The sequence below is a fragment of the Atractosteus spatula genome, chromosome 11 (genome assembly GCF_055471065.1).
Source record: "Atractosteus spatula isolate fAtrSpa1 chromosome 11, fAtrSpa1.hap1, whole genome shotgun sequence".
Lineage (NCBI taxonomy): Eukaryota > Metazoa > Chordata > Actinopteri > Semionotiformes > Lepisosteidae > Atractosteus > Atractosteus spatula.
This window is the reverse complement of record NC_142716.1, coordinates 1,778,013-1,799,072: the sequence shown is the minus strand read 5'-3', so window position 1 is coordinate 1,799,072 and position 21,060 is coordinate 1,778,013. Positions and strand designations below refer to the sequence as shown.

The window sequence follows — 21,060 nt, the reverse complement described above, 5'->3', positions numbered from 1 at the left end:
AGCAGCTAGACGAAATGAATGCCAGCTATACCGCATTAATAACACAGCGCGCCATTTTAAAATGTTTATATGCCCGATTCAGGTAAGGCTTTTAAAATTATATTGAAAAAAAAAAACAACTTCATGACTTGTTGCAGACTAATCTGGGGGCGTAGTTTGCACACTACCTTTGCCGCTAAAACACTGAAACCAAGCAATGATGTCGCTTTGGCAGGACTGGTAGTAATTAGCGGCTCGGACAGCCCGAGACTCTCCGCCTCAGCGTGCGGGGAAGGGTGGTTTCGCCAGCCGACTGTCCTTAGCTGGTGTGGCGGAACTGCCCCAGTAGAGAGAGAGAGAGAGAGAGCGCCCCCTGCGGTCTCCTGTGCACTTGCAGGGGAGAGGTGCGCCTCTCGTCCAGCAGGGGGCAGTGCTGCCGCCACATTCCAAAAATAATGGGTGTTTCAGATTGATTGACTAGGAATTAGCCCGTCATTAGTGTTTTGAGGAGAGTGATAGTACTATTGGTAATGAAAGCTAAAAGTAGAAATATGAGTGAATATGTTCTAACTGTAAGTTTTTGATTATTGAATTGTCAGGATGCTTCGGGGTGAGGGTTAATTCATCATCCAGGTGGGGCTGCACATTGGTAGTGGTGGAGGAGAGTCCCCATTACCTGTAAAGCGCTTTGAGTGGAGTGTCCAGAAAAGCGTTATATAAGTGTAAGTAATTATTATTATTATTAATTTATTTAATGGTGCTGTGATACAAACAGCATCTTCTAATTACCACCTGAGGGCGCTGCAGTCAAAGCTTCAGTTGCTCTCCTCTTGACTCCTCTCACAGATGGGCCCCAGTTGACTGAAAACAGCAGCGTGTGAATTTTCTCCACCGGAAAAGTATCGTCAGCTTAATACTTTGTGTTTCCTTGTTATATTTCTATTCAAGCTGCTCCACTGCTCTGTATTTCCAATGTGAAAGCACAGCATGTAAATTCTGCTCTTTTCTGACGTTTCTTTTTTTTGCAAAGGGGGAGATTAAGATTAAGAGCTCTGTGGTGCCTTCATTTGCTTGGCTCAGCAGGACAGGTATCCAGGGAAACATCAGATATTTTACACACGAGTTATCGCCAGCTGGTTTTGTCACCTGAGAAAGGTGCTCTGACAGGTTTCACGCCCTGGCTGTACCCTCAGCAGTACTTCTGTGGCCAGCTCTCAGCAGCTGGGGTGCTGTGCTATTCCAGGGTGCTCCCGATGGCCCCGAACTGCATCTCGCCTCCTCTGAGGCGGGGGGGGGGGGGGGGGGCAAACTGGGGCCCAGCCGGTTTAACAGCTCTCTTTCCATCTCCAGCCTCTGGAGAGCAAGGAAAAGGGTCGTCGTGTCCAGTTGAGCAATTAGGTGATCAGGGGGATCAAGGGAAGACGAGCCACAGCAACCTCGTGGCCCAACAGCTCAGGCGCCTCAGTGCTCTTACTCGCCAGGATCTCATATTTCTCCTCTGGGCCAAGATTCGTTTCAGAATCCCAGACTGGCCCAGCTGCACGTCGCCCAGATAATGAGCCGAGAGTCCTTGGGCGTGACGGATATCCAGTTGTACCTGTCCCAAACCACCCAGGACCCCCGCTAACACCCTATTACAAGGAGGATATATGGCCTACTCCGATCTGGATTTAACACAACAGGGAGGCCTCATCTGGTCACACGTGTCTCTGTATGTGTGGAAAGGGGCATTTCCAGTGTGATAAAAATATCCTGTCTTCGCAGTTATGAGTGAAGTACGAGGGCTCTGCCCGTCGTTTCACAAAATCTTCATTTAGTTTCCTCTCTGTACACAACTGCGCTGCTGATCTGTATTTTTCTCATTGAAATTATCCCCTCGTCGCTCCCAAACTCGCATTTATAGCACACAGTTAACTTCTCGTTTGACCAACAACAACAACAACAACAACAACAACAAAAACGTGTTAGCTAAGGGTTGGTTTTTTTTGGAAGCGCAGCTGTTCAAGCCACGTCAAGCGCCTAGACTCCCCGCCCCCTACACACACACACACTTGGAAGAAAAATGATAAAAAGACACAATTTGTTACAACGCAGTAGCGACTCCCCCTCCGCCCGTGTGAACCGGCCGCGTAACTGATGCGCGCAGCAAAAGCCATTTTGTGTCGGCGAAATTCCTTCCCCGCTCCTGCGCCTTTTATGCAAGACGCACGGAAGGCAGGAGTATCCAGCGGTGCACTCTGCCACAGCAGCTGCGGCGCTCCAGGAGAAGAGCGGAGGAGAAGGTGCCGTGTCTGTCGGCGGCCCGGGGCGCGTTTGCGAGGAGCTGTCCCACGGGAAACGGGAATGACTACTGGGTAACAGGACGGCGCATGATACACTGCATTTCCGCAGCTCGCTGGTCACAGTAGCGAAGACGGGCGGAAGGGGGGGGGGGCTCCATCATGCCGTCTTGTGGTCTAACTGGGGGGTCTTTCCGCAGGTTGATGTGGTGAGATGTGCTGTTTCTGCCATGGCGAGGGGGCTGTTTTCATGGGCCTGGCTGAAAAAGCCGTACTACATTCAGGTAGGCCACCGGGGGGCGGGGGAGGGGGGGGACACTTGGCTGTTTAACCTGCACGGTGTGCGGGCCAGGTTGCCGAGGAGAGCGGTGCGAGTCTGTGCGTCCGGTAGGGCTGACCGAGAGACACCGGCTGCCGCACGGCGAAGCCGCTGCGCCGAGCTGTGGCCTTAAACTTTTAAGCTCTTTACATGTAAGCTAACGGATCCCTTCTGGTTGTCTTCCTGGCCTTTTACAAGTTGTTCGCCTTTTTCTCTCCCTCCCCCACCAGACGTGGTAACGGTTCCTTTTACGCCGGGAGCTTGGCTTTCAGTGGTGTTCAAAGTGCTACCCGCATGCGGGGGGCTCCTCAAAACAGCTGTCGTTTTCCTCTTTGTTTTATCTTCTCCTTTGAAGCCGGCGGGGAGGTCGGGGTAAGGCTGGTCGAGCTGGTTTGCTTAAGCGGGTTGCGGGAGTCTCGGCAGTATTACGATCCGGCGCAGTCCTGGCCGTAGTATGGCCAGTTGCTGTAGCAACAACTCCACGGCCCCCAACACCCGCTTGTCATTCGCGAATGACAACAAATAGGAAATAAATAATAAATCGTGCGAAGCTGTGTCGATTTAAAAGGCTAAATAGCATGCATACAATACATTTTTTGGTGATGCTACAGCGGCGGTCCCCGGAGACCACACACGGCACCCCCCCCACCTGACAGCTTGTGTAGCTCCCACACCTCGCCAGGGGGTCACGCCAGCACCTCCAACGTTGAAGCCTTGCATCGGCGGCGCGTCTTTCCGTCTTAAAGATTTGGGACTGCGGATAGTGTTCCGTGTTGTCCTTTCATCGTTAAGATGGGGGGCGTTCACAGAGACCGGCCTCCGCACACGAGTGTCGGGAAGACGAGAGAACTTCGAGGAACCCCGGTCTGATGGTGTACAAATGGTCAATTTATGGTAGCCTCAGTTTACATGAGGGGATTGTCTGAAGTGGAGGCACAGTGGAGCACTGGTGAGCGTTGCAAACTCCCAGCAACCTGGGTTCCGTTCCTGGGGTGCAGTCTGTGTGGAATTTGCATGTGCTCCCAGGGTTCGTGTGGGTTTCCTCTGGGGGCTCTGGTCTCCTCCTACATTCCAGTAGTGGTAGCATAAGGGTGAGTTAGTTGGCTGCTGGTCTGGGTGTGGGTGTGAGTGGCTGTGGATCAGGGATGTAATCTGCCGTGCTCTCGTTGGACAGGATAAACGCTGGCTTCCCCACAGCCCTGACTGGATGAAGAAGTTAGAACATACTGTATATGGATGCGTGAATCATTTACAACATCTACAGGATGGTAGTGTTTGTGCTAACCCTAACCTAAGATAACCTCATCGCTCTTGATATTTACAGATGCATTATTAACCTTTATCAATAAAGAACCTTTATTTTTGATAAACTGGCGATTAATAGAATATTCATTAAACCTTCTTATATTCAATTTAGCCTGAAGCGTGACCGGATCTTACAGTAGCTGGTTTTTAGTACAGTATAGCACGTGCAATTTGTAAAGTGGCTTGTCAACAGAAACAGGAAAATGCTGTGTCCACGTCTTTGACAAGGGTGTTGTCGTCTAAAACCCCATAGTTAGAACCAAAGAGCAGAGCTCTCAACGTCGTCAGCCTTTATAAACAGGGCAGTGCAAACCAGTCGCCACTTAATTGAGAAATAAAGTCAAAGTTAAAAGTAGTTTTTGTATTTTATGAAGTGTATATTTGCTAGGAAAGTGTTTTTGCCGTTTAAACAGAACTAATGAATAAATTATAAGTATTAAACTGGAAGGATAACTAGCCAGACGGGTATTTGAACACAGGATCTTTCATGCGAGGAGTGTTCTAAAGTATAGAATGCGTTCCATGCTCGGAAAAATAATATAAGGAGTAATTTGAATATGTCCTTCCCTATTACTCTTGTCACTGAAATCCACTTGTATTATCATTGCTTTTTTAAATACGCGTCTGTTCCTTATTTGGAGTTAAATGTAAAAATGATGGACTTTCACCACAGCCAAAGTGTTTTTACAGCTCAAACCTCGACCGCAGCACCTCTGAGCTACGGCACTGTTAAAAACCCGTCTTTTTTTGGCTCTTGCGGGAAACACTTTATTAAACATTTATTATGCTAGGTTATTCCAGGGAACGAAAATAGCAGGCAGGGCTTTTGGTTTTGATAGTTCCGTGCAATCGAGAGGTGAAACGGTGCAACAGTGAGCAGAAAGCTGCAGTAAAAACCAACGAGGAGCAAGAGGAGCAGGCCTGGCCGCAGACCTCGAGGGCAGGCTGCCGCAAGACGGATACCGTATAAGATCAGATCACTTCGTTGGCCGTATACAGTTTCTTGCATGAGGGATTTGTCTTTTCGCAGACCCCAGCCTGCCCTCCATGAGACACACAGACAGGGAGAGAAGCTGGGGGTCAGAGCGCAGGGTCAGCCATTGTACAGCGCCCCTGGAGCAGCTGGGGTGAAGGGCCTCGCTCAGGGGCCCAACGGAGTAGGATTCCTCTGCCGGCCGCGGGATTTGAACCGGCAGCCTTCCAGCCACAGGCACAGACCCTTAGCCACAGTGGTACGAGCAGCTTAGTCAGTGCACTGTGTTGTGCAGAGGCAGGCAAGCCTTCAGTGTTGTGAAATGTTTTAAGGCATGATTATTCTCTATATACCGCCCTCATGAGCCTGGTGCAATAATCGTTACGGACACATTCCGGTCCAGGCTGGGTTTTCCATCCCATCCACGGTCGGAATGCCGTTTATTCCTGGTGAAATTTGCGCCAACCCAGAGCTTACCCTGGCATCGCACGGCACAAGGCAGATGCCTCACGCAGCCCACTGAGGAAGGCCAGTTACCCTCGACAGTGTGCCTTCGGGCAGTGGGAGGAAACTGGAGCACCCAGAGAAACGCCATACGCAAGCAAGGGGCGAGCATGTACACTCCACACAGAAGGCACTGTAGTCTGGGCACAAGCCTGGGTTTTTTTTCCTCTTTCTACCTCATTTTTCTAAAATATTTCAGATTTTTCTTTTGCCCCCTCGCCAGACACCCCCACCCCCCCCACACACAGTTCACACGTCGTCATTTCAGTCTCTTTTTTTTCCCCGAAAGCCCTCAGATTTCTTCGTTCCAGAATTAAGCCTCTCTTGGCCTGTCCTCAGCAGCAGCTTTAAGATAAAACCACTCTGTGGAATTACTGTGAAGTAATTTTCCAAAGAGTCTGAATCGTAGGGCTAGGATTAGACAATTTTGGTGAAGGAAAGGTTTTTTTTTTTCAGTTTTCACTGGGAGCATGTTGAATTGCCAAATTTTATAGGCTTTGAACAGTGCATTGTAGCCGTATCCTGAGCTGTGTGCCCTGCTCCTGTGCCAGCTCAGAGGAATAGGGACCAAGGGCTGACTTACGCCAGCTTGGGCTTTTGTCAGGACAGGAGACTTTACCTCCCTTCTTTAGCAGGAGCAATGAAGATGACGTTTATTTTTTATATGTTGCAAGTTAAGCAGCAATTATCATTTAAATGTGTAAACCATACCATAAGCTGTCTATACACCCGTGTTTCATTTTAATTGCTCGTAATGCTCTGTGGAGATTTATAGTTACCTACACAGCGCTTGTGCTCTTTTATAGTGTAGCATATAAACAGCACTGCTCAGGCTTATTGATGTTGCCTGCGAATATGTCAACCGACTTTACTGCCTTTGGCAGAAACTGCAATATGCAAACCAAATGTTGTAAGAGATTATTTTGTTTTCAGTCGGGGTGGTTGTCAAAAAGTATGTTTTAAAGCTGAAGTTTTGTTTCTCCTGTTTGTTTGTTTTTTCTATATACTTGAAACAGGCAGTTGGGACGTTTCATTGAATCCACATGGTAGAAATGAAGAATTATGCTGAACATGTGTCTGCTGTTACCAGTTGCAAGTAGTGATGTAGTGATCGGCATCACTGTTTCCTCGGCTAAATGCTAATTAAAACAGGTTTCAAGGGAAAACCTGGATGTACATTTTAGAATTGTGCAGGGAGGGCGTTTTGATTGTCCTTTATGTGCAGGATGTTACATATGGCTTTTTCATGCTTGCAACTCTACTGAAATCATTTTGTTTTGGCAGTCTCTTGTCTCTGGAGAAACGGTGATTAAAAAAGGTCCAGTTAAGGGAAAAAACCGGCACTGAGATAGATGCATCAAGTGTGCCGCGCCTCTGTTCTGCGCTCCTATGAGCCAGTCAGTGTCCTGTTCATCTGTCTGAATGGTTCCCGAGCCCGAGCATCACCAGCGCTCTTCTCCAGCTTGATCCCAGGCGAGCGGCTCAGTACCGGGGCTTCGGAAGCAGCTGACAGTTGTACTATTGTATCGGTCCTTTTCTACCGAAAACATCCTGATCCTCCGGCTGGCTGATCGCTGTTCCTGCTCCTGCTCAGAGAGATTAAGAAAGTCCAGATCGCTCTGCTTATGTATTCCGTGCACGGCTGGGTCAAAGTGCAGAACTGATGAAATGACAGAAATCCTCCCGTTGCCAACCTTCACTCGATGTATAAAAACGATTGACTGGAAATTTATGAGCAGAGCCTTGCCTTACTGCTGTCATGTGCTACTTTTTAGTTTTGATCAAGCTGTAGATATTTGTATGAACAAATAATAAATTAGTCATGGATTTGAAAGCCAGTAGACACACTGGCCCCTGCAGGACCACGACTGGACACCCCTGCTTTGAGATGTGCCTGCCCTCTTGTTTTTCCTCGTCACGCATACGGAGCCAGTGGCTTGAATGTAAACACAGGGCTGGAAAGTTGTTTCACCTCGGCCATTTGATAAGGGAGGGCAGGAATGTTTTTCAGTTTTGTTTTTTCAGCCTGCACCCTGCTTGTGGCTCTTAACAGCTGGCTCGCAGCTTAGCACAGTGTGATCCCTGGCACGCGGGACTCCGCTGTTTCTGTGAGTGTGGTCGGGAGAGCAGGCTTGCTTCTGACGGGCTGCAGGCCTCTGCCCTGAGGACTCACTGGCAGAACGTGTGCTTTTTATATCGCATCGCGCCCCAGAGGCAGCTTTGAAGGTAGCTTCTTTCTGTCTGCCCCAGTTCCAGGAAGTCGTACAGGATTGGAGACTTTTCTCTTTTTGAACAAGATCCAGAATGCAGTTGTCTGTTTTCCATGTTGATACTCACACATATTGTATGGATTTGCCACTGACACCATCACAATTAGTTCTGTTGTATACACTGCATGTATTTCTAAATAAATCCACAAACCTGCACTTATGCAACGTAAAGTATGCATACACATTTTTGTGAGCAAAAAAGAAAATGATATACAGGACAGTGTGCACTTACAGCACTTTCCATTAATTAATTTAATTCAAAGTGGGTCGAGAGTGATTTTAAGTGCTGTTCACATAACATTACTGTGCCACAGCCATACCGAGCATTAGATTAATTGCTGGTCTCTGAGGCGGCAGTAGAACAGATTTGAAAAATGCTATTAGGAACAGCAGATGCATACCTACTCATTTTTTTATGGCAAGGGTGTGTGTATGTTTCTAATTGACCTTAAATGAGCTTTGAAATGATAACGGCTGACACAGTGTTAGCACCTTGTAGTATGGTGTCATCAGATCTTAGCTCGGCAGAGCTGGTCCTGGTCTCCACTGGCGTGGGAGACCTCTGAGAAGAGCCAGGTGGCTGCTGGAAGTGTAGGTGCTGGACCAGTAGGTGGCGCGCTTCCCTCCGCACCAGAATGTCCTACCCAAAGCTGCGGTATGGTGACCAGGGACTGAAGGAGCTGCTGTCTTTTGTATGAGATGTTAAATCGAGGTCTAGACTGTTTGGCCATTAGAGATCCCACAACACGATTCAGACGGGCGTTGGTTAGTGTCAGTCCCCGTGTCTTGGATGAATCCTTCTCTGGTCTTTCACATGTGGTCTCCTGAAATATCCCCCTCAATTGCAGTTCCTCACAGTTACCCCACCCTGTCTGCTGTGGGGCTTCTTCAGGTCACCCTGGTCCTGTTTGGCTCAAGACATCTCTGCGTGTCTCTGCTCCAGCAGGACCCACTCTGAACTTTTCCTTCTGGAGTGTTTGTTTTGGAACTGCCTGTAACAGCAGGCAACAGAAGTCCTGCGGTGTGTGATAACATCTTGCGCGAGGCATTCCTTCGGCGTTTATCAGTATGTACCATGTCCTGTCGTGTGTTGCTATGTCCTGTCGTCTTTCTGTGCATGACGCCTTATCCCAGACGTGCACTTTATGTCCTGCTAATGACTTCTGCGTGGATTCCAGTGAAAGGCAGCAGCGCGCAGTTCTGTTTGCACTCTACAGCTCGGGACAAACGGGAGCCCTGTCCGTGTGGCCTCTGAAGTCTCCCGAGGTTGTGTCCATAGCTGGCAATGCAGAGCTCCCGTGCTGATGCTGTGCCGGTACTGTGTTGTGGCGCTCAGCCCCACAGCCGCGGCAGAGGGTGGTAAATGAGTCGAAAAGCGTTCGCTGGAAGAAGGATGCTGGAACAGAAGCAGCGTACATATTTGTTTTCTCCCGGCCTGTACCCCGGAGCGCACACCGGCACCAGCCAGGATCCCACTGGAATAGACTCTGCTGCTCTCGATCTAGGAGACAGTGGAAAGACAATCCTGGGCACATTTAATCTGTCAGATCTGATAAAGGGAAGTCATTACGCGTCCTCTGGGGGGGCTTTCAAAAGAAAACAAATGACATTTAGAATTGAAGGTGGGGAGAGAGACCCACTCGCAGCTCCAGCCTTAAATGCCAAGCAGCACGTGTGTGGCAGCCCTGCTCCGGGGATTATAACGAGAGGAATTTAAAGGAGCACATTAGCACAGCTTCACATACACATATTCACAGCATGTAGACTATGCAGAGCCGCGTGTTGATGCAGTGTATGCAATGTGGATGCAGGGTAATCGCAAGGACAGTGGGCCTCTTCAAACATTTGAGCAATAAGGAGGTGCAGGGGGACGGGGAGGGCTTGCAGTCGGGGGCCCCGGAGAGCCGCCATTCCAATAGACACGCGGAAAGGCCACATCAACAGGTGTGCTGACAGCAGCTGTGGGGGTGGTAGCCCCTCAGGCCTGTCCCGTTGCTGGTTCGGCATCGCATTCCTCGCTGTCCCATCTGCATGTGTAGCACATGTGATGGCTCCGTGGCACAGATTTCATGGTGCAGCTGGCTGAATGGCGCTCTAGCTTCACAAGCATCCTGCACATGTGTGAAAGTTCAGTTATACGGCCGTTGGCTTTTCTCAGTTCTTCCTGTCTGAGCACGAGAAACTGATTGCTACACTTTGGCTATGAGCGCTCAGACATGCCACACTTCAGATGACAGAGCACGCATCTCCTTCAAACACCAAGGGACGCTGATTTAATTATAGTTTTAATAGAAAACAAAATCCTAAAAATAAAGGCTGACTTTTTTTTTTCAAAAAGGTTATTGCACAACCTCTGATTTCCTTAAGCCAAGTTTAGGGTTTGGATGAAACACAAACTTTTGATAAAAACATACCATTGTTTTCATTCTTTTAATTCTTGACCCTTGATAAAATGCACTGATTAAGTACAAATACAACATTAAAAAAACATCCCTGGTCTTTGATTAAGCCTTAGTTACATTGAGGAACTTACAGTATGTATCTCTCATAAGGTAAATAACATTAAGAAAGTGTTTTCGAATTGCTAGACCTTTTCATTAGCTTATGTGGGAGTGTTAGTTTAATTGTGTGGAAAAGAAAGCAGACTTGGAGGGTGCACTCTGTTAGTGGTGCTACTGCAATACTCTCTGTTCAGGCTGATGTAGAAGTTACAGAATCTAAGTGCAGGAAATCTGTGATCAGAAAATCGTTTCAGGGAAAAGAAATATTTAGCATTTGATGAATGGGCAGCAGTTCTGCAACATAAATTCTGCAGATGGTTCCAATCGCACCGGAGAAGCTTGGTACAGTAATTGTCTGGTGATGGCATGGCATCGCTGTAGGAGGAAATCTTGCTCGTGCTCCCAGACAGGCAGGCTGTGACGGAAGCCTGAGGGGTGAGTGACGTGACACTTTGAGCCCTTTGTGACATGGCCTTTGAGCCTTGACCGTTGTGTCTCCGGAGCAAGGGCGGTCGAAACGCACGTCATTTCTTTCACTTGACTTTTTTGAATTCGTAGCGAAGCCTTGCGTCCCTCGGGTCTTTTAATTTAGAGGTTCTCCCTTTCCCGTTGCTCTGGAACGTGTAACGAGAGCTTGCTTCAAGCCGGAGATGAGCTGCGCAGCAGTCGCAGTCTCAGTGTCCCTGCCTGTCAAACAGCGTGTCCACAGAGCGACCTGCTTCCTGGTTCCCTGTGCATCCTCTCCCAGCTGGTGCTTTCTTCGTCGCTCTCCCACTTTCCGTTTGTTCCCAATAATTCTCTTCCCAGCCACTTTTTATTTTCACAGCCGTGTTGTGGAACACTTGCTGTTCACGTCGTCTTGTTTACTAATGGCAGGGGTTGCCTTGCAGTTACCCCCCACACACCTCAGCCCTGTCCTAGAATGTGCCAAACAAAACAGTGAATATTAAACGATGGCATTTTTATCCTCAGCGACTGTCTGCTCCACATTAAATTGAGGTCTGTGCTGAGATGAGTGATGAATTTTTGATGGCGTTCTGACATACTTAGCTTGTCCATCTGCTGTGCGTAAATGAGTAAAGACGGGGGAAAAATAGGCACAGCCATCTCCGATTTTCCTTCCTGAAACTGTGGAAAAACCTGAAGTGAAACAGTTGCTGGAACTTCAACAAAGAGGTGTTGGTAGACCAGTACACAGTCTCTTTCTTCTAGAGGAGAATTTCTGAACCAGTCTCCGGTGGTACCTCTGGTAACTCTGAGACACAGAGGAGCTGGAAGTGAGTGTTTGATTGGGCGTGGCAGGGAGGAGATTGCACTGAGTGTTTCATTGGCTCAGCAGTGGGCGTGGCAGGGAGGAGATTGCACTGAGTGTTTCATTGGCTCAGCAGTGGGCGTGGCAGGGAGGAGCTTGCAGTGAGTGTTTCATTGGCTCAGCAGTGGGCGTGGCAGGGAGGAGCTTGCACTGAGTGTTTCATTGGCTCAGCAGTGGGCGTGGCAGGGAGGAGCTTGCACTGAGTGTTTCATTGGCTCAGCAGTGGGCGTGGGAGGGAGGAGCTTGCACTGAGTGTTTCATTGGCTCAGCAGTGGGCGTGGCAGAGAGGAGATTGCACTGAGTGTTTCATTGGCTCATCAGTGGGCGTGGCAGGGAGGAGCTTGCACTGAGTGTTTCATTGGCTCAGCAGTGGGCGTGGCAGGGAGGAACTTGCAGTGAGTGTTTCATTGGCTCATCAGTGGGCGTGGCAGGGAGGATCTTGCATTGAGTGTTTCATTGGCTCATCAGTGGGCGTGGCAGGGAGGATCTTGCATTGAGTGTTTGGCTCAGCAGTGGGCGTGGCAGGGAGGAGCTTGCAGTGAGTGTCTGATTGGCTCAGTAGTGGGCAGCTTTCTGGGGGATGTAGACAGACAGGAGCCACCATCTTGGTTTAGCCTACCACCCTATCACACTCCCTGTTTAAGGAACAATATCCTATTGTACTGTAAAACAGGGGTGAAATGAGAACTTTCTGTAGTTCTGTAATCTCTTTCCAGGCAATTCAAGATGATGATTTTCTGTTCATGACAACAGTGGTAAGGTGGAGGGCAGCCCCTAAAATTCCCCATACAAATGCCTAAAAACTGTGCATGTGTAGTGCATGTTTTTTTAATTAACTGCAAATCAGAAATACATTTTTATCATGCAGGTTTTCATGTTTCATGTCCTGTTGCAGTTGTTATTACAAGGCCGTTACAGCCAATGTGGAACAATATGTATGTTCAAGAGGTAGAGTAATTTTAATCTATGGGCTGTGAACTGCGTGGGGTGGACCTAATTTTCCTTCACTATTTTGTCGATTTCTAACAAAGACTTCTGCCTTGGTAGTGGTGTTTGTAATCTTATTGTTGTAGGTGCTGAACCCTGTGAAATTGCGCAGAAACCTATCCTCACATGCTACAGCACATTTCCAGCCCTGTAACCCTAGCCTGTCACCTTGCTTAGCTGACAAAAAAAAGGCTGGAAAATCCTTTTTGAAAAGCAGGGAGATGATAGCAGATTTAGTCGGGATTAGCAGGATGGTTCAAGATTGAGAATTACCCCTTGCAGGAGAGGATAGTGCTTGTTTCTAGATGGGCAGCATCATTAAGGCATGGAGAGATTACTGGAAGTGGCTCTGTTCGTTATGTTGGAGCAGCACTTGGCTTAATATCACAGGCAGAACAGAGATGCTCATCTCCTCTGGATACAATGGAGCTACTGATAAGGAGACTGTGGCGATACAAAGCCCATTGAAAGGGCTGAAGCTGAGCCCAAATTGCAAGCCCTATCAAACCTCCTCTCCGAAGAGGATTTGAAGACAAGCACTTGACTCTTCTTGCAATTCAGTCATCTCTTCTCACTCATCCGAGGGAAACTGGTAAACAAGCCACTTTTTTCCCATCTCCAGTTTCTCCCAGGAAAGAATTGCTCACGACGCCCCTGTTAAAGACACCTGTGCCCTCTGAGCGGCTGTGTCTGCGCCTGCAGTCTTTCTCATTGAGAGCTGATCAGTACCATTACAGCTGCCAGTGGCCTCCAGACTCTCTTCCTTAAAAAAAAAAGTATTTTTCACAAAGGTCAGTGATTTTCATTTTCTTTTTTTTTCTGCGGAGGATAAAAAAATCAATCCCCGGAACACCAGGCATCAAACAAAATGATCCATTTTTTGATAGCAAGTCATAAAAATAGAATAAAGAAATGCCTACAGCCACCAGGCATCCACTCACAGGAGGACAAATGATACACAGTGACAGACTGAACAGGGCTAGAAAGGCCAATGCTATTAGAAATGGGTCTAAAATAAATGCTGTTTCAGAAGGATGAGAGAGACCTTCTTGTTTTCCTCATTTGTTAGAGGAAGCTCTGTACTAGGTGTTTACTCTCCTATTCAGGGTGAATTGTTCTGCTGTTTTTCGTCAGATGGGAAGATTTATCAGTCTGGTGCTTGCAGTGGCAGTCATAGATGAGATCCAGCTCACGTGCTTCAGAAGCTATTCGAGCTCCTTAAAAGTTCTCTCAGTTCTCTCATCCAAAAAGCACTTCGGGACGTAGAAGGATTCACCCAAACACCTCTTTCTCGGGCTCAGCAAAGACGTCAGGTCCCTGGCTGGCAGGCTCACGTTGGCTGTGAAAGACAAGCATGATATGTTAACACCAGTCCTGGTGGGTATTTGGAGGAAATCAATTTGCCAAGCCTTGTTGTGCACACTAGTTCGCTTCATTTCAGGGACAGCTGCCTGCTGTGATTTTGGACTAAATAAGATGCTGAAACCCTGTCCAGCTCCATGCAGTGGACCACAATAACCTCTTCGGGGTCTTAACCTCTCAACATACCGTGCTCTCGAGGAATCACTGATCAAACTGTTCTCCTTTTCGAAAGGCTGGCTATAAACCATGCAGAGGCCAAACTTCTAACATGATCCTGCTCTACCGTTGTTCTTTACAGTATTTGAACGATTGCTTTCTTAATTTATTTCATGTTGTATTGTATATCTTGTATGTCACACTGGAAAAGGGCATCTGCTAAGAAAATACTCAAAAGGATAATAATTATTATTAGTGACCCCAGTGGACATAACCCTGTGGCCTAGGGCGCAGAACCTAACTGCTGCCTGCATTTAATGGCAAAACAGGTATTTAACGTCATACACAAGCCTGGAGGCACTGCTAATCCTACTGCTGACAGACCTGTTACAGGAAGGTGAGCAGTCTGGCCCTGTGAAGACAGAGGCAGCCATGTCTGGGCTGTTGAATTTAACTTCTGTCTCAGTGGGTTATTCTGGGGCAGGGCGAGCCTGCCTGTTGAGCTCTGAGAGACCCCTGATCCAGCCCTCGCTCTGGCAGTCAGAGGAAGCTGGGACACATCTACGCAATCCTTGACGCCAGCCCTCGCAGCGGCCTTCCCGTCCGTCTTCCTCAGGCGACGGCTGTTTGTTCCCGTGGGACACCGGCCTTTCCAGCCCCCGGACGAGTGTTGCGGGAGGAGCCTCACGCGCAGCGCCTGTAGAAAAACGCACACCTCTCGCCAGGAGAGGGCAAGAAACGTGAGGTACGCAGAGGCCGGGCGGACCGAAAACAAGACGAGGTGCACCAACGATGTTCCAAAGTGGACCGGTTCGGGCCGGTCCGAGTCCTGTTATTAATGTTTCCGCTCCAAAAACATCGCCGTGGAAAGGTTTTAAAATGATGTGAGGGAATGGAGCAAAGGGGGGCAGCGTGGGGAGTCCCATCATGAAGGATGCGTGGCGAGATCGCATTATACCTCCTCAATTATTCATGTGGACTAAGTAGTCCGAGGCGCATGCCAATGTAAAAGTGCCTTCCCAGCAGATCCACTTTTTAAATTCTTTTTTGGAAAGAAGCAAGCTCCGATGGAATCTTTTCCTGCGTTGCACTTCCTCGTTTCCTCAGACACAGCACGTTACTGACACCCCCTGGGGGAGCTCCTGACGCCGCCGGCCTTGCTGACAGCACTCCTCTGCTGGCGAGACAGGTGAAGCTCGGGCTCCCAGAGCGCTGCGGGCGATGAAGTGCCCATCGAGCTGCTGATCTTCCCACCACGTCAGGTCGCTTGGATTGAAATAAGAGCTCGCAATAGCAGATGACAGACTAGTTGAAAAACGCCTTTTCCCATTCCTGATTCCGTCCGATTCAGATACACATCAGCTTACAATTGGCATGTAGGGACAGATGAATTATAGAGCTGTCTTTACGAAGCTGCATCTTTTCAGGATGTCAGGATAAACTATGGGGTTCTGGCGGAGGAACGGCACGGCGACATTTTACCCAGCATTTTTAGCCTGAGGTGGCAAATGAGAAGATTAACCTGCATAGATGTAGCTTTTGAGTTTTTACATACTTGGGTTACATAAAACAAATTATCCCACCTTTTGTCAGTTTGATTCAGTTGCTCCATTACAGGTACACAAAATAAGAGAGATTGTATCGCAAACTTCAAGATCTGTCATGTCCAGTAACAGTTTTCAGTGCATGACGCAGCAGTGTGTGCGCTGACTCTAACCGTTCAAAAAGAGTTTCTTAATGAGTGTGTTGTAATAATTGAGGGTGATTCTGGACTGGACACGCAGCAGAATCTATTTAATAAAGTGGGAGCTTCATTTCAGCTTGCTTTTGTCTGATAAAGATGTAGAAATATACGACAGCAAACTTCGCTTCTAGGACTTAAGTAGGTAGGCAAAAGCTTTGATTTGGTTAGTTACAAAAGGCTGAATGATGTCTTAAATAAAAATGTGTCTTTTTGATTAATACTGATCACCGTGCCAAGGCTCTGGTTTGGAAATTCCACAGGAAAGAGCATCACCACCAGTCCACCAAAGACTGAACCACCAGCATTATCTGAGCTTTAAACAGCTCTACTCCTTTCGCTAAGCTGAGACAAAGACCATTTCACTCGCGTATTAAATCAGACCTACGCCTCAAACCCTAGAATTTAAAATCACTGCAGCAGACGAGATACACAAAACAGATTGTCACCTTGTGCTGAGTTTACTGAAAGGAAAATGAAGCTATATATAGAGAAAAGCAGATATCCTGAATAAAGCAGTGGAAATCCCTACACCAAAGGTCACATTGCGGCTCTGAATGATGTTAACCACCCATCGGCTAATATTTAAATGCTAGAAGGTAAGAAAATAGATACATTCAAATTGTTACCACTAACCTTTATATCCTGAAATAAAAGAAGAATGTGTATATTTACTAGTGTTACAATTTCCAGAACAACCCCTAATCCGAAATGTAATTGGTATTTGAGGACGTTGCAGACAATGTTTATTTACCTTTGTCGGGAATGTTGGAAATCTTGCTGTTTCAGTTCTGGGAGAGGATAAGAGCTGAACAATGGAGATATTGATTTACATCACGAATCATTTTATTAATCAGATTGGAATGCAGAAAGACTGAAAAGTAAAAAGGCAAGCCCTGTAGGACAAGTGGAAAAGCTGAAGAAAAAAAATTCAAAAGTCCATTCTCGTTTTTAACATTTCAGAAGGAAAAAAATAAAAAGCTTCATCTTGAATTCTTCTTCATCTCCTTTTTCTTGAACTTTTCAAAAATCGAAATGAATTTTTGGCTGTCAAGTATGTCATCTATTGATTTTTTTCAAATGAATTACCAGCAGGGCAGCACTGTGGCGCAGTGGTTATCACTGGTGTCTCGTGGCACTGGGACCCTGGGTTGAATTCCTGACCTGGGGTGCTGTCTGTGTGGAGTTTGCATGTTATCCCCATGCTTCCGTGCTCCGGTTTCCTCCCAAAGCCCAGTTACATGCTGGCAGGTTAAGTGGCTTCTGGGAAAACTGGCCCTGGTGTGAGTCAGTGTGTTTGTGTCTGTATCTGCGCACTGAGATGGACTGGCGTCCTGTCCAGGGTGTATACCATCATGCACCTGTTGCTTGCTGGGATAGGCCCCAGCTCCCCCGTGACCCTGTATTGGATAAAGCATTTATAAAATGAACGGATGGATAATTATTAGCAGGTGGATCACACTACAAATCCTTTCTGACTGTGGTTCATACCAAACAACTGCTCTTAGAACATAAGAACATGAGAGAAGATCGAAAGGAGGGGACATCGTTCTGCCCATTCAATTTGTAACTAATTGATCGGAAAACCTCACCCAGCCTTTTCTTGAAAGAAGAAAGAGCACGGCTGGGTAACCTGTTCCAAACTCTTTGACATCAGATTCTGCTTTGGTTCATTCTGAGTAATACTGCTGCTGGTCTGCTCAGTTGTAGCCCTTGCAGTGTCAGCTGGAAAGTCTGTCTCCCCCGAACCCGGGGATTGTGTCAGTCCCTGACACTGCAGATGTTGTCTTAATATTGACCTTTTCCCTGTGGTGTACAGTCCTAGTACATTTTATTTAAGGAGATCGGGGGAAAAAAGAACACTTAATTAAAAATGAGTACCGTACAGTACGTTTTACACTGATCACCAGGTTGATAATTTAATTTAAAATAGTTTGCTGTCTTATCTTTTTTCGTTCTGTGCTTCCTACTAGACTCTGTACCGGAGCTTGGAATAGCCTGCAGTCTAAAAGCAAGCTTGCGTGCTCAGTCCGTCCTGTCGAACTGAGAGTCCTGGCTTATTCATCTAAATTCAGAGTTGCATTCAGCCGTGCAGAGTAGCGAAGGAGTTGGTGTTAACTGTTCAAAATCCTGTCGGGGATCTTGTCAGTTTTAAAAGGATAACTAAAGAGAACTCACGTGTGCTCTTTAAAAATTTTCACTGCTTCCCTAGCTTGTGTATACACGCGCTTTTCCTTTTCAACTTCAGAGATCACCATAGCAACTTGGTGTGTGTCTGAGCTGCGTTTGACGGTTAGCATTCAGGACTGATGTCCCACTGACACATTGCGATTCTCTTTTGCATTTTCCCTTGGTGTAAAAAATACTCTACTGCTCTCGGTTTTAAATGCACTGCCTTTTCGTTTCCGGTTGTGTCCTCTGGGTCTTGTTCAGCTGTCCTTTCTAAAGAAATCCACTAGGTTGTCTGTTGCCGTGCCTTTGAGGAATTTGTTTTGAATACTTGAATCAGGTCCCCTTGTAGTCGTCTGTATTCCAGATTAGAAAGTTCAGTACTTTTTTCGCAAAGGTAGAATATTTATTTAATCTTACGATTTGAGTCTGATTGCTGCTCTATGGACTGCTTCCAGAGCAGCAATATTTTTTTAGTATTGTGGTGACCAAAAATTTTCACAATATTCGAAATATGGTCTTACTAGCTCATTGTAGTGTTTTAACCTAACATCCGTCAATATAACGTGTACAGTTTTTTTATGTCCGCATCATAAGAGTGATGCTCTTGAAGAAGGTCCACAGTCAAAATCTCTTCTTTCTTTCTAGTTTTTAGCATGGAATTACCTTTGTTGTTGGTTTTCATCTCCCAGGTCTTTGCTCTGTCTTGAATTTTGTTTGAATCTTTTTGAATTTGCTTTGCAGCATTTTTTGCAGTGTTTGCTAATGCTCCTGTTTTGTTATCATCTGCAAACTCAACTAGATTGACTGTCATCAGCAATCTACCGGAAGAGCAGTGGTCCTGACATGGGACCCTGTGGTACACCACTGCTTTCTGCCCATTCATCATTTCCCGTTACAATATTTTTATGGATGGGCATTACACTCTGAATTTTCTAATTCAAACTACTCTAGGACTTTTGACTGTCTTTTGGTCCTTTTAATATAATTTTCACTTGTGTTTGAGATTCATTATACTCCTTTTCTTTAACTGGATTAATTTTTAAGTAACTGTATAAGTTCCTTTATTTCTTCTTATCCATCCATTTCTAAACCATTTTATCTTTATCCAATACAAGGGTAGCAGGAGAACCAGAGCCTATCCCAGCGAGCAGCAGGTGCAAGGCAGGGTACACCCTGGACAGGACGCCAGTCCATCGCAGAGCAGACACACGCATGCACCAGGGCCAGTTTTTCCAGAAGCCAGTTAACCCACCCATGTCTTTGGACTGTGGGAGAAAACCGGAGCCCCTGGAGAAAACCCACATGAACATGGGGAGAGCATTAAAAGATTAAAGCCCAGGCAGATGGCACCCCAGGAGCTGAACCCAGGCCTTCAGCACTGCAAGGCAGCAGTGCTTCCCACTGTGCCACCAAACCGCCTTGTTTCTTCTTATACTTTTCTTAATTTGATGTGTTACACTGTGTGGGCCACTGTTTTCTAGAGATTTTGACTGACAGTTCTGTGCTTCAAGCAGAACCTGTAAAAACCTCTGCCATCCGTTCTCCATTGACTGCTCTCCATCTCCAGAAGGTCCCATTGAGCTGCTCTTAAACTCAGTCTCATTCCCTCACAGCCTGCTTTGCTGACATTGTGGACCTTCAGCTGTACCTGTACTGCTTCAAAATATAAATCAACGTGCACCATGCTGGTGTACTGGTTCCCTAGTGGTTTTCTGACCTGCTTTCCTCATTCTGTCTCGAGTTGCTTGAAAACAGTAGATCACGCAGTCCCTCTTAAAGATGCTCTGACAGACTAAAAAAGCAGTCATTAGCCATATCATCTAGATTTCTGTTTCTGCCGCTGACATTCTTATCAGGTTTTCCCAATCCATGTGCGGATTGTTCAAATCTCCCTTAAAAACCACACGCCTTCCTTCTCACAAATTCTTGATTTCATTATACAGGAATAATACAGGAATTATGATTCATGTCTGATTTTGGTGGTCTGTATTGTGGTCCTCTAGCACCTTGCCCTGAGAAGGTTTTTGTGATAAATGTTTTACCTTTCATTCACAAAGGGAGAAAAAAAAATGCAAAATTGCACCTGAGGAATCTTGGATCTCGAACCTGTGCATACGTACTGTATGTGTGCTGTCCCCAAACAGGGGACACTGGTTGGCTGGCCTCACTGTGACCCTGGAAATGTAAGAGCCTTTGTGAACAGAAGAGAAGTTTCATCTGCGTTGGCTCAGAGACAGCAGGTTTTGAAGTGTTTATTAAAAGGCTCCGTGTCTCTGCTTCTTTGATTTACTTTCATAAGTGTGATGTGAGGAGAAAGCGCCCCAGTCAATGTACATGTAAGCAGAGTACATGTTTTACATGTATCGAAGCAGCACTGAATGGCACAATGGTCTTGGAAATAAAGCCTTTCAAGGGGGTTTTCACTGCCTTCCTGTAATTTGATTCTCTTGTGAAAAGAGGTTAGTGTGGTCCCTGTCAGCACAGCAGCTAACAACCATGAAACAATCGAACGTCGCACCAAACCTCGAAGAATGTCATTGCATTAATGTACTGCACTGTCTTGTATTGGCGTTACCGAAATTAACGGCAGACGTATTAATTTCTCATTAAGGAGTTTCTCCTCGACAACCCCAGGTCCCACTGAGAGGAATTTATATAGTTTTCGCGTGAAAAACGCATTTGTCAGATCAAAACGTTATTGTCCCTCTTGTTTCTTTTTAATAAAAGATTATTTCACGCCTGTTTCGGTATTGCCCAGTCACCATTCTGGGTGAAAGGTTTTAGGGATAGTCAGTGTCAATCTGTTGTAGTTTTTAGGGATAGTCAGTGTCAATCTGTTGTAGTTTTTAGCCTTAACAATAGTAATTGAATGATTCTCTCATAACAAGGGAATATTTTGTAATTAGCCAGTGGTTATAACATCAGAAGGGTTTGTGGTTCTGGTGAGGTGGGCAGTGCCCTGTGTATGGGGGTGTCTGGTGAGGTGGGCAGTGCCCTGTGTATGGGGGTGTCTGGTGAGGTGGGCAGTGCCCTGTGTGTCAGGGTGTCCAGTGAAACAGTGCTCAGTGACCAGTGACTTGGCTCATGGAGAGACAGAGCTGGTATTTCACCCGGCTGGGAATGTAGAGGTGTTGAGTGGACCTGACTCCTGCGATTCCCCAGAGACTGTACCCCAGCCTGAACGTCTCCCAGCTGCCTTG

At 46.8% G+C, this 21,060-nt stretch overlaps 1 protein-coding gene across 1 annotated transcript in view; it reads left to right on the top strand.

Moving 5' to 3' along the window:
• The first annotated feature begins 12 nt into the window (after positions 1–12).
• LOC148823286 (divergent protein kinase domain 1A-like) overlaps positions 13–21,060 on the top strand; it is a 34,375-nt gene continuing 13,327 nt past the window's right edge. The window contains exons 1-3 of the mRNA XM_088927427.1: positions 13–82; positions 2,229–2,333; positions 2,459–2,542. Of these exons, the coding sequence (XP_088783553.1) occupies positions 62–82; positions 2,229–2,333; positions 2,459–2,542 (210 nt within the window). The 5' untranslated portion in view covers positions 13–61. The remainder of the gene's footprint in view (positions 83–2,228; positions 2,334–2,458; positions 2,543–21,060) is intronic.